The 12,463-nt window shown below is 44.9% G+C and overlaps 1 protein-coding gene across 2 annotated transcripts in view; it reads right to left on the minus strand.

Moving 5' to 3' along the window:
* The window catches only part of PKHD1 (PKHD1 ciliary IPT domain containing fibrocystin/polyductin), a 431,042-nt gene that overhangs the window by 394,357 nt on the left and 24,222 nt on the right, over positions 1-12,463 (minus strand). For both annotated transcript variants that reach the window (XM_014782549.2, XM_087438704.1), the window contains exons 14-21: positions 11,224-11,338; positions 9,935-10,213; positions 8,783-8,872; positions 8,600-8,690; positions 7,455-7,597; positions 6,001-6,131; positions 5,035-5,210; positions 2,166-2,304 (exon numbers count right to left, since the gene is read on the minus strand). In XM_014782549.2, the coding sequence (XP_014638035.2) occupies positions 2,166-2,304; positions 5,035-5,210; positions 6,001-6,131; positions 7,455-7,597; positions 8,600-8,690; positions 8,783-8,872; positions 9,935-10,213; positions 11,224-11,338 (1,164 nt within the window). The remainder of the gene's footprint in view (positions 1-2,165; positions 2,305-5,034; positions 5,211-6,000; positions 6,132-7,454; positions 7,598-8,599; positions 8,691-8,782; positions 8,873-9,934; positions 10,214-11,223; positions 11,339-12,463) is intronic.

Consider the following 12,463-nt stretch of genomic DNA (forward strand, 5'->3'; position numbering starts at 1 on the left):
AGCAGGAAACGTGTAGGGTAAATGTTAGCCTTTAAGAGTGTTCCAGCCTTCCCCTTCACTGATCCTGGGAGCATAGGGACCCAGGTGAAGAGTGATGACTCTGGCCTCCGCTGCTCTGGTCCCGAAGCACAGAGTGAAAGGAGAACTTGGTATTCTCTAACTCCATTTGTAAAGCTCAAATGAGAAGTCAGTGCCCTGTTCCACAGGTACTTACCCACCCAGTATCCCCAGCTGACACAAGGGCCACTCCATCTAGCCAAGCTCTTGTCTAGCGACTGTGTGCAAACACACTGCCTGCCCAATCTTGCTTTTAATACCAAAAAATGGGTCAAATAAATCGTGACACACCATGAGATGGAACACTGTTCAGCCATTAAAAACCATATTTTAAAAGAATGTTTAATGATATGTGAAAAAATTCAATTTATACCATCAGGTGAAAAGGGCATGTTGCGAATATATATGTAATTTATGGTCCCAATTTGAGGTTTAAAAAGTAGTTATGTACATGTATATATGTATACAAAAAGGCAGTTAGAATATGAATCCAATGTTATAGAAGTTATCTCTGAGCAGAGGGATTATGAGGGATTTTTATCCTCTTCTAAGTGTTTTTCTGTATTTTCCGAATTTTCAACAATGAACATATATGATCTCTACAAATAACACTATTTTAGTACTACATGTTGATGTGCATACATACAACCCTATGGAAACAGAGCGATACTACGTGTGTTGGGGAGGAATCTAGGAGCGGCTAGTCTGGAGGGCATCTTGTCCTGCTTAGGTGGGAGGCTTCCAGAAGGAGCTAAGGGACTTGATGAAAACTCAGAAAGGAAGGCTGTGAGGACCACTCTAAGTGCGGACGTGTTCAGAGTAACCTAAATTAGCCTCTATCATTTCAGAGTTCCTAATTTGGCATTTGGAGCACAACCGCAGGCTGGCTGACACAGCGGCTCCATCTCCACCACTGAAGCTCTTTCATTCCTTCATACTTTTGATGGCTTTCGCGTATCTTTGCTGCCCAGAGGACCATGGGACACTAAGTCAAGGAAAGCGGAGCACAGATTCAAGCTTTCTGCGCCTGCCTTCAATACACCGTCCCAAGCGTGGTATTAACTATGAGAACTCATTTTGGAACGTGTTAGAAAGAGAGAGAATTAAAGAAAAGGAAATTTTAAAGGCAGAGCGTTTCAATCCTTCCCATTCTACTGGGGTTTTAGTAAAAAATTTAAAGAATGAATTAGAGCATAAAAGTGTTCCAGGAGCTTGGAGGAGCCCGATCCTTAGTTACTGCTTTGTAAACTGTGTCTGGGAAGGTTTGACTAGTAAGACGAAACGCTTACGGGACTCTAGTGCCATCTGGTGGAGAGATCTTAGAAATAGCTGTTTTTGTTCCTTGTTTCATTTCACCTCCAAGGATTCCAATAAGATTAATATACCAGAAATAGAATGAGCCGAGCAAACAGAAAACAGTGGTAATGTGAAGCTCTGAAAAGCATAAAAAGACAACTATTTTTAAACAAATTCACTAGAAACTAGTTCTCAAAGTATAGTCAGACCAACAGAATCAGCATTGCCTGGGAACTCATCATAAATGCAAATTCTGGGGCCTGCCCGTGGCTTAGCGGTTAAGTGCACGCGCTCCGCTACTGGCGTCCCGGGTTCGGATCCCGGGCATGCACCGAGCACCGCTTCTCCAGCCATGCTGAGGCCGCGTCCCACATACAGCAACTAGAAGGATGTGCAACTATGACATACAACTATCTACTGGGGCTTTGGGGAGAAAAAGGGAAAAAAAGGAGGAGGATTGGCAATAGATGTTAGCTCAGAGCCGGTCTTCCTCAGCAAAAAGAGGGGGATTAGCATGGATGTTAGCTCAGGGCTGATCTTCCTCAAAAAAAAATTAAAAAATAAAAAAATAAATAAACGCAAATTCTCAGGCCATGCCCCAAACCTACTGAATTAGAGCCTGTGAGGTTAGGGCCCAGCAATTTGTGTTTAACAAGACCTCCAGGTGAGTCTGATGCTGCATTCTTAAGATTGAGAATCCTTGTTTTAAGCAACAAGACAGGTAGCTTTTCCTGATAAAAGTCCCACCTTTGTGTTTTCCAAGGCCAACTAGCAATTCTTAGGAGGGACAGGTGAGCAAAATGGCTCCCTACCTTGCGGTGATGAGCGGGAGCTCCAGGCCACACCCCGCCAACCACGACGTGACATTGTAGACTGGAGGGGATCCCACCACAGAGAGTGATTCCACCAGATTCCCACCAGGGCGAGCTGTTCCAGAATCAGCTTGAGAAACTAGAAACCAATGATCCAATTATTATCAAGTAAATCAAGATGGAAGACTGGCTGTGTGGAAAGTCCCAATGGAGATGCTGAGTTACTTAGATCTCAGTACACACTTAAAGCAGAGATGCCTACCTATCTGCCATGAAGAGCAAAGGGAGAGGAGGCAGGAGTTTAGTATCAAAAGGAAAATGCAAGGTCATGGTGTAAGGAGATGAAGGCAATTCCACAGCAAAGTTCATTAAGCTCCAAGCCAGTCAAACATCACTCCCTACACCATTGTAGCACGCCCCTCCCCCCCACCCCAATAATCTGTTGTAGTGTGAACTGCCACCCTTTCCTCCTTTCCTTCCCAAGGTCCCTGACAACTGATCCTCCACTGAACACTCGAGGCACATACTGGGGGTACTTGAGTGTTTATCCACAACGTGGAGTCAGCATGTACGCAGGAAAAGTGCAAGCTTTAAAACAGACCTCTGCTCAAATCCTGATTTTCCACTTCTATTGGGTTACATTGGCTAATCAACATAACCTCTCTAAGACTCTGTTTTCTCATTTGTAAAGTGGAGATCATGACAGATACCAATCTGCTTGGCAGGGAGAGTTTAGTGAGATGGCAGATTTAAATGACCAGCACAAGACATTTCAATATCCTTTTCCCCTCCTACTAGGCACTGTGTAAAGGATAGCTTCTTCCCCAAGATTGTACAATCGAGACAGTGAACAGTCTAAAGACAGAGTCTTTGCATGCCCAATGATTTGCACAACACCAGGCACAGAGTAGATGTTCAATAGATGTTTATTTAATCAGCTGGCTAGAGAGTCATTGAAGGTTTGGCTCTGGGGTCAACAATCTCTGGGTTCCCATCTCCCCCACACTCCAGCTGATTTGGGGCAAGATGCTCAGCCCCTCTTAGCTTTGGCTTCCTCATCTATTGAGTGGGGATAACAGGACCGTCTCATGGGTTCTGAGAACTAAACGAGAAATAAATGGTAGCTCCCACTAGATAAAAAGAACTTTCAGAGGACATTAGGTGGGAGAATATAATCAAGTGCTAAATTGATCAGATAAATGTCAGACATTATGAATATTGAGCCCAATAGTGTAGCGTTTATGTTGCCATTAAAGGATCCTCAAAGGAAAATTGTTGCCAGCAGGGTAACTAGACAAAGTGGGAAACAGATGATTTTACCCAAGCCACCTCCAGTCTTCCTTTTTGTCTCTGACCTCTCCCTCCCACTTCCCTCCTCACCTCACTGCTAGATGGTTCCAGATCCTACAGCATTTGGTGGCAGAGGTGGCGGCAGTGAGAAAGGGCTCTGGATCCCGGGCTGTGAGGATTTGGAGAGGAGAAAGGGAAACAGCACCTACTATCTAGTCCTGAGTGCCCCAATCAGTGGGTTCAGTGTATGAAATATTGATCCCCTCAGCCCTCCGGGAATCTGGGCAGCACTTGGGGTTCACCAAAGGCCCCACTAGTTGTCTTAGGCACCAAGAAATTCAGACAGTCACCCCAGCACACCGTTTGAATATTATTTTCTAAGTGTGCCGAAATACAAACAGAGCTTGAAATAAGCAATGACCCATTCTGATCCAGATGCCCCCAAAACATTTAAACCACTGAAACAGACAAGAGATAGAATTTTGATGAGGATCAAAGATGAGGTAATTTCAGGGCTGAAAGGGAGTCCTCTTGCCACCCACCACTAAGCCCCCCTGCCCTCAGTTCTGTAATTTTCAGGCAAAAGATTAAAAGGTTGCACATTTGGAAATCAAACCCTTTTCTCCTTGGAGAGAGAAAGAAAGAGAAGCTATGAAAAGCAGGAAAGCTGAGCCCCAAAGTCATAAAGGATTTGATGGAAAGGAGAAAGTGAACAGAAGTTGGAAGTCTGGCGGCCCCGGTAGCAAAGTGCCCCATTCTGTCCTGGTCATGGGCTTCTCTTCCCCTGGGTGAGCATGATACGTGGCCAGCCTCAGGAGGACCCTGATGAGTACTTTGTCCCTAGATTTTTGGACAAGCAAAGCCAGGTGAGATCACTGTGCCCAAGAGAGGTCAAGGGAGAAAGGGGCCAGGCCTGAGCTCTGAGTGATGACGTAGAGGAGTCTGGATGGACAGAAAGAAGATGAGCCTATTCTCCGGAGGATGTGGCTACCCTCTAACTCGCACTGAGTCTGTCCTAAGGGTCTTAAGTCAGACCTTTAGCCCACTTACAGGGCCAGATATTGCTGTATTCCTTCTAGTACTTTCTATGACAGATATTAACTGATGGAGAGGTGTAGAAATCCTGCTGGCCTAATAATAATAATGATAATAGTAATAATAATTGCTTATATTTATTGAGCATTTACTATGGTCAGGACCTATGGTGATCGCTTCAGTTAATTCATTATACTTCAGTTCGTCTTCACAGTAATCCATTGAGATAGGGCCCTCCTTATGCCCATTTCATGGATGAGAAAACCAAGGCTTCTCAGCAAGAAAGTGGTAAATTGGCATAAGAGCACAGGCACCAGAAGCAAGGGCAAGCATCAAGGTAAACAGGAAAAGAGGTGGTCTAACAAGGGAAACACAGGGGCCAAGGGTACACCATCCCAACTCCGTCTTCTTTCTAGGACCCAGACAGGCAAGATGGAGAACCACCTGTTCCCTCTTCATTAAAAGAAAAGCAGCCCCTAGCAGAAAAGTTTGAGGTTGCCGTTTGATGGACAGGCCCATGGAGGAGAGTGGATTCGATGATCACCTGTTAGGTTTGTGTCTGCAATAATAATTTCATCCACATAGAACACGCCCAGCTCCTGAGACAGCAGGAGGAGGTCAATCCGACGAACCCGCGCTGGGGAGCTTGCCAGAGGCGGCTGCAGATCCACGGAGCAATGCACACAAGTGTTCCAGAGGTCAGTGCAAGTGAATCGCCAGCTGCAAAACAGGCGCAGAGAGGAAATGGGCCTCTCCGTGTGCTCCTGCAGGCCTCTCCCATTAGCGCTCCAGTTCTCGAGCCTGAGGGCCTGAGGACTGTGCAGGCAGGAGAGAGACCCCAAGAACCCCTGCATCCAGACAGTCCTGTGTGCCACAGGTACAAACGTCCATCCAAGACAGGCTCAGCTCGGCTTGTGATGTCACACCAGTGAGTCACATTTTAAGTCCATCATTCATTCATGACACTCCATGTCAGTAGTATTTTCAAATTACAATGTAATTGTGTGTCTTAAGCAGATCATATGTTAGGCTCTAACCACGGAGATTAGTACTCCTGGGCATTACCGAACTTGTTTAGGTTTAAAACCACTTAGAAAACTAGTAAGAGAGATGTGGAAAGAGCACTGAATCAAGGGATCAAGACGCCTGAATTTTATTCCAGTCTTCGTTCACTCGCTAAATGTATTTTGGTTAATCACAAATTCTCGGCGCTAATTTCTCTCATCTGTAATGTCAAGGAATGCTCTCTAAAATCTCTTCCCAATATGATGCTCCACGATCCTATCTCTATGAGAAATGTCAGACTCCTTCTAGGAAGTATTATATTCCTAACAACTACCTGCTCTTAAATCAAACTTCTTTGTCAAACAAAACGTGTTCACACCCCCAAGTTAGTATCCGAGGCCCAAATATAATAAAGAGTTAGTACCTTAGGTGGGCTACTGTCCTCAGGAGAGTTAACCATCCCAGCCGGCTGAAGTCCCCCCACACCTCCCTGCAGGGTAGCTACCTGTGGGGACTGGTCCCCTCGAGACTCCAGTTGCAGGTGATGTTCTTCTTAACGATGTTTTGAAAGTCGACTGTGAAGGACACGGTCACCATCAGGATCTTATTCACGGGGCCTTTGTAGGCCATGCACAACTATGGACACCAGATAAGTGCTTCAGCTCTATTGGTGCAAGAAGCGGCCTTTCAAGCAACATGTATGAGGAGAGTCCACCCCCCGAAGCCCTGCGTCAGGCTGTGAGAGAGAGAGCCAGCCCAGTTCCCACCCCCTAGAGCTCACCAGCCTAGCTGGAGAGACAAAGAGTTTAGAGTAAATTGTGATTTCTCTAACAGAGAGTTATTAAATGCCTAGCATTGTGCTTGGCAGTGAGGATTTTAGAGTATCTCAATCAGAAAACCCTTGTTCTGACCCCCTTACCTGTGCAACCTTGAGCAAGTCACTTAACCTCTCTGAGCCTCAGTCTTTTAATTCTTAACTCCCCAGCATCCTTGGTCTCTAAATTGTTTGGCACAAGTAGACTTGAGAGCAGGATTTTTCAACTTTGGCTCTACTGACATTTTGGACTAGATAATTCTTTTCTTTGAAGGGCTATCCTGTGCATCGTAGCATGTTTAGCAACATCCCTGGAACCTACTCACTGGATGCCAGTAGCACTTCTCCAGTTGTGACAAGCAAAAATGTTTCCATACTTTACCAACTCTCCCCTAACAGGAAAATCACCCCCGTTGGGAGTCTCTGCTGCAGAAGAAAGGCTGGAAGATGGGCGGTGCCCCCACCTGAACCGTTTAGTCCCGCTCCCACTGCTGTTCAACTAAGAAAGGAACCGAAACCACTGCCATGAGGTCAGCCATCTGAGTGAGGCTCACCTTGGTTCCCAAAGGGCAAATGAGCTGCATTCTTTTATGAAGGATGGCAGAGCTATTGATGCAAAGGATATAAGAGGTATCCAAGAGATGTCTCAGTCAATCCATCAATAATAACAGCAGCTATAACAAATAACAATCACTAGCCTTAACTGAGTCCTAACCACTGCACAAGCACTTTACTAGATTATCTCATGTAATCTTCACCAATATCCTGAGAGGTAGACCACATTATTACCCATTTTACAGGTGAGGAAACTAAAGACACTGAGGGCATGCAGGATGTACAGTCAGAATTCAAAACCAGATAGTCTGCTCTCCCACCTAGAGAGCAAAGAAAATATTGGAGCATATGAAAACTTCCACAGGTCTCACAGCTAATACAAAGGCATTTCCAGGTAACAACTAGCTAACGGAGGACTGGAGGTGTCTGTTCACACCGGAAACAGCAGTTAAGAAACCTAGAACCTCAGCCAGAAAAGCCTTGGGCAAATCATAGCAGTCACTCCTTTCGCTCCTATTTCTTCAGTCTCAACCCCAGAGAATAACCCGTCCCCACCCGCCTTGCCTGGACGCATGAGGCCTGCTACTTACATGTGTGTGCTGATCTAGCCGGTAGCCCTTCTGGGCAGCCGGGGGTGTGAGGACAAGGTGTCGAGGCTGACAGAGGCTGAACCTCCCACAGAAGGGCTCTGTCCCACTAGTGAGGTCCCCATCAGAGCTGGAACCTTCTGGGCCTGGATGCGCTTCAGATAAAATTGGAAGAGAAGGGTAGATGTTAAATAGACAGAGCTTCCCAACGAGTGAGCAGGGAATGGATTATGGGTTCGCCGTCATATTGGCCCCTCAGCCTTTGGGCAAGCTGGGCAGGGCTTGGGGTGGCCGGCATCCCCCAGCTTGAAGGCTCTGGGTTCTGTCTGCCCTAGAGCATCAAAAATATATTATCATTTTCTATGTGTACCATGACATGGAAAACTGTTGAGAAGCAAAGAGACAAGGAGTGTCAACTGCAACTTAGTTCACCTTAGTATGTGTTTGTTTTTTTTGTGATGAGGAAGATCAGCTCTGAGCCAACATCTGTTATCAATCCTCCTCTTTTTGCTGAGGAAGATTAGCCTTGAGCTAACAGCTGTGCCCATCTCCCTCTATTTTGTATACGGGATGCCAGCACGGCATGGCTTGATGAACAGTGTGTAGGTCCGCGCCCAGGATCCTAACCTGTGAACCCCGTGCCACCAAAGCAGAACTCGCAAACTTAACCACTATGCAACCGAGGCCAGCCACTCACATTAGTATTTTAAAAACATACCTTCACATTTTTAGAATTTGTTAAGACTACTGCCTTATGTAATAATTCCTTTATTTGAGATGCAATTTGAATTAAACAAGAATTGTACTGTTTTATTGTTTCCCACCTATCGTTTGCCCTTCTCCCATCGTCTGGCATGTGACACATCTCCTTACCTCTACCTCTCAGCATCCTTGTGTCTAACTGCTCCACCCGACAGCTCAGGAGGGATGCTTTTTCTTTCTCTGATACTCACACCAAGCAGCCCCCTCCCAAACACATAACCACTCTCTTGGACACTCAGTGTCCAAATCCAGTTCCCATGTCTTCATTTGACTCTGTTAGCCCCTTGGAAAGGAAATGAAGATTATTCCCATTTTACAGAAAAAAAAAAGAGACAGAAGTCAATGATGGAGAAAAGAGTCAGAATTTGTCAAACCAGGGACAATACCTTCTTCAAATCCAAGCCGGAATAGAAGGTTAGCTGAAAGGGGTTCCAGTTTGCATTTGACTGCAAGTAACTCCTCAATGGCTGTTTGAATCTGTTAAAAAGAAGAACTACCGGGAGTTCATCCCGTAGGCATATTTGGACTCCTCCGTCCCTCACCTCTCCTTATTTGAAGAAGGTTCCCACCTGATGGGCTGTAGCATTTGCAGGGATTGGCTGGCTAGAGACATTGTCCCAAGTAAGGAAGAAGTTCCCTCTGCCAGACACAGTCAGCATCTAAAAAGTCAAGAGTGACAGGATTAATGGATGTGTGTGGATTAAGCCAGAGAGACAGTCTAGGAACATAGGACATACTTCCTCAGCTTGTTATTTTCTTTTTATTATAATTTCAATTTTTTAAACTATCATATAGAAATTTCTGGAGGACACAAGTGTCACTTTTCTTGGAATAATATACGTACATATGTCTGTCTCCCTATTTACCCATGCTACCTCCCCACTTCTCTTTCAAGTGTGAGACTTAAATGTTGCCATTGACTGGCCCACTTGCAGCCCTTCTTACCAAGGACTCTCTCCTGGGGTGGCCTGGTGGGCAGAAGCAGCCACATGGCATGCCACACTCTCTCAGAGGCTTATTCAATCTCTGCTTTGCTTTCAATACATTCCCTGCCAGGCACATTATATTTTTGTTATGGGGTAAGACTTATCTTTTATCACTTGTTATTTTTAATCTCTTATATCACCTGTCATTTTCTACTTTCTTCCATGGTTATTTGTGTACAGATTTTACTATTAGGCTGTAAGCTTTAAAGGGCCAAGTCCATATTGGTCATCCTTGTACACCAAAAAGTGAACAAGGAAAAGTACACCAAAATTGTTCAACAAAAATATGGGGCACAACTGAGAGACCCAAAGGTCTTGACCTTTACAAAGTAGACTTAGAAAACAGAGCATATGGGGAAATAGGACCTGAATTGGTCAAAAAGCTATGTAATCTGACGTGCATGTACACATACGTGTGCACATAGGTAGGAGTGGGTGTCCAGATGACCTTGTCTCTACTTTGGGGAGTAAGTTTCCAAAAGAAGATTTACTTGGAACTTAAATTCCTAAAACCAAATCCACAAGTAAGGTCATCTCCATAGTAAGACTTTGCATTTTTTTTAAATGTCCTCACAACACTATTGGATAGATACCCTATTTCTTCAGCAGCAGAGTTATCATTACAACTCAAGTCTCCTGGCTCCCAGCTAGTGATCCTTCCACTGGGAAAGACTATATTCCTTCCAGAATTCAGCCTCTGAACCAAACCCCATGGGACAGGGGAGAGACACAGACCTGGATTTCCGGAAGTCTCTGAGCATGGGTTCGGATCTGATGCTTCTCCCGGAGGTAAGTGCTGACCACATCGGGATTCAGCCAGGTGTTGTGGATCTGAACCCCAATTCTCATTCCCTTGCTGGGGGCTCTCCCATGATGCTCTGCTTCCAGGTAATACCTGGCTCCACCGAACAGCTCCAACTTGGGGGTCTTCTGTTGCCAGGTCCCTTCATTCCCATTCTGCTCCCAGGAGTCAAACCAGTCGGCAGTGCCCACCATGATGGAGGCCACTTTCACCTGTGCCCCAAGAGACTATCATGATCAACACTATGACGTTTCTGGGCACGTCTTTCTCAAACAGTAAGTGTCTAGACAGCTACTAACAAGGGGTTTTTGGATCTGTCTGCCTTTTCCAACAAGTCAGCCCAGTCACACTAGGGCCTGTGGCTGTTTACGCTTCTCCACCCCTCCTTCTCTCTCTCTCTCTTTCTCAACTGAATAGTATTCAGATAAGGCTGGATGGGCCACATTTAGAGCAGAAACAGCCAACCCGAAACCCCAGGTTTACATGATGCTGTGGATAAAGTAGTATTAAGCCCTTCAAGAAACCTAGAATGACTTGACCACATCAAAATCTATGATGTTTCTCTAGCCAACTAACAAAGCAATTTCATAGAAGCATATTAATAATTCGAGACAAAGATATTGTGGTACTTTGTCAATGGCACTAGTGAATTTTGGCTGTTTGTTAAAAGCACCTTTTCTTATCCTTCAAAGCTGATTAGGAGATTCCTACATAAGACCGGCTACATCCCTACCCAAAATTAGTGGAAAAGGCACAAGTTTTGGAGTCAGACAAATCTGGGTTTGAATCCTAAATATGCCTCTTATTATCCAAGTGGCCCTGGATTGTCCATACAATCCTTCTAAGCCTCAGTTTCCTCATCTGGATAACGGAGATAAATATACAGGGCTCACAGAGATGCTGTGAAGACTAGAGACAAGGTATATAAAAGATGTAGCATAACGCCCGGCTTACAGTAAATGCTCAATAAACAGGCCAACACATTCAGCCACATTCTTTTTCAACAGTTAAAATCATGTCAATTATATCTCAATTCTCAATTTAAAAAAATGAAACACCCCCCCACACACACACACACACATAAAACATTAAAATCCCTGGTCTTAATAGCGAGTTACAACTGTTAGTAGAACATGAGAGCTTTAGTTTTGATTCTTTTTTTTTGTTTTCGGGAGTGGAGGACTGGGGACAAGAAAAAGGAAAATGATAGGAATGTGAATACCTTGGTCCTTGGGTCCTCTGACCGACTGAAATACAGCACAGCTTGGCTGTCTGCCTGGATCCAGAAAGTGTAATTATTTGTCTCTGGGGCCACAAAGAACCCACTAAGCCGAGCTCTGTAAAGCAGAGGAACACAGAGGAATGAGAGCAGCCAAGGCCTGAATCACTGACCCAGCAAATGGCTGCCCTTGGACTTTATTTTTCTTTATGGTCATGAGGAAGAAACACTGACTCTTGTGCCATGTGATTGGCCAGAGTTCTCTGGAAACAGCTACCCTGTGGTGCCTGCCTCATCTCAGTATCTCAGGCCATCTCTTCACACCGGCCACAACTCCCCTGCAGTCTCATCATCTTCAAGAAAGTTGTAGCCGCAGCACAGGGCCATCTGGAGGCTTAGCTGAGAACATCTACCTAACACAGCCAGTGCAGGGCCTGGCCCATGGGAGGAACTCAGTCAATAGTAAGTATTATTCCTATTATTAGAAATAAAGAGAGATCACAGATTAGAACTGATTTGACTTGGTCTAGAACTCTTGTTCCTTGTCACCTACTCCAACACATTCATATGTCATGAGGTATATTGGCTCACCCATCTGGCCGATGTCAGACATTAGCCGTTTTACATGTGTGTGCGTGTGTAGCTGTAAGTGTATGCAGATAATCATAAATTAGCAAATATGTTCCCTGCCAAACAATCTTACCTTGCTTCTGAACACATTGTGCAGTTCTTTATGAAGGGAGTAAAGTGATAGAGCTGAAATGGCCCCAAATGATATTAAGAGGGGCTTGTCTCTTTCCTCTCCCTCGTGGCAGACACTAACTTCATAGAAGCGGAAGTGCGTCTGCACGAGGTTCACAATACTGGTGTGTCCTCTTTACAATACCATATTCCTATAGGTAAAGAATGATGTGTCTCGTGATGTGGCAGAGGTGGACTTATGGAGAAATCACAAGACTTGAAATCAGAACAATTCAGAGCTTGGTTCTGTCACTTGATAATTGTACAAGATTGGAAAAACCACTACCTATCGAAGACTACAGTTCCTCATCTGCAAACTAGGTTATAAATATTCCCTCAGTTGCTGTATGTCATGAAGTGATATACCTTAGAAAGCCTGGGACATAGTAATAAGTCAATACATAAGAGCTGAACTGAATAAGAAGATCAGGAAACACGCCCGGATGCACTGAAGGAACTCCCTTCATGCTGTCTTGCCTTGCTCTGTGGCTGTACACGTGCC

Source organism: Ceratotherium simum, chromosome 13 (assembly GCF_057802395.1).
Source record: "Ceratotherium simum simum isolate JZ-2026a chromosome 13, ASM5780239v1, whole genome shotgun sequence".
NCBI classification, from domain to species: Eukaryota; Metazoa; Chordata; class Mammalia; order Perissodactyla; family Rhinocerotidae; genus Ceratotherium; species Ceratotherium simum.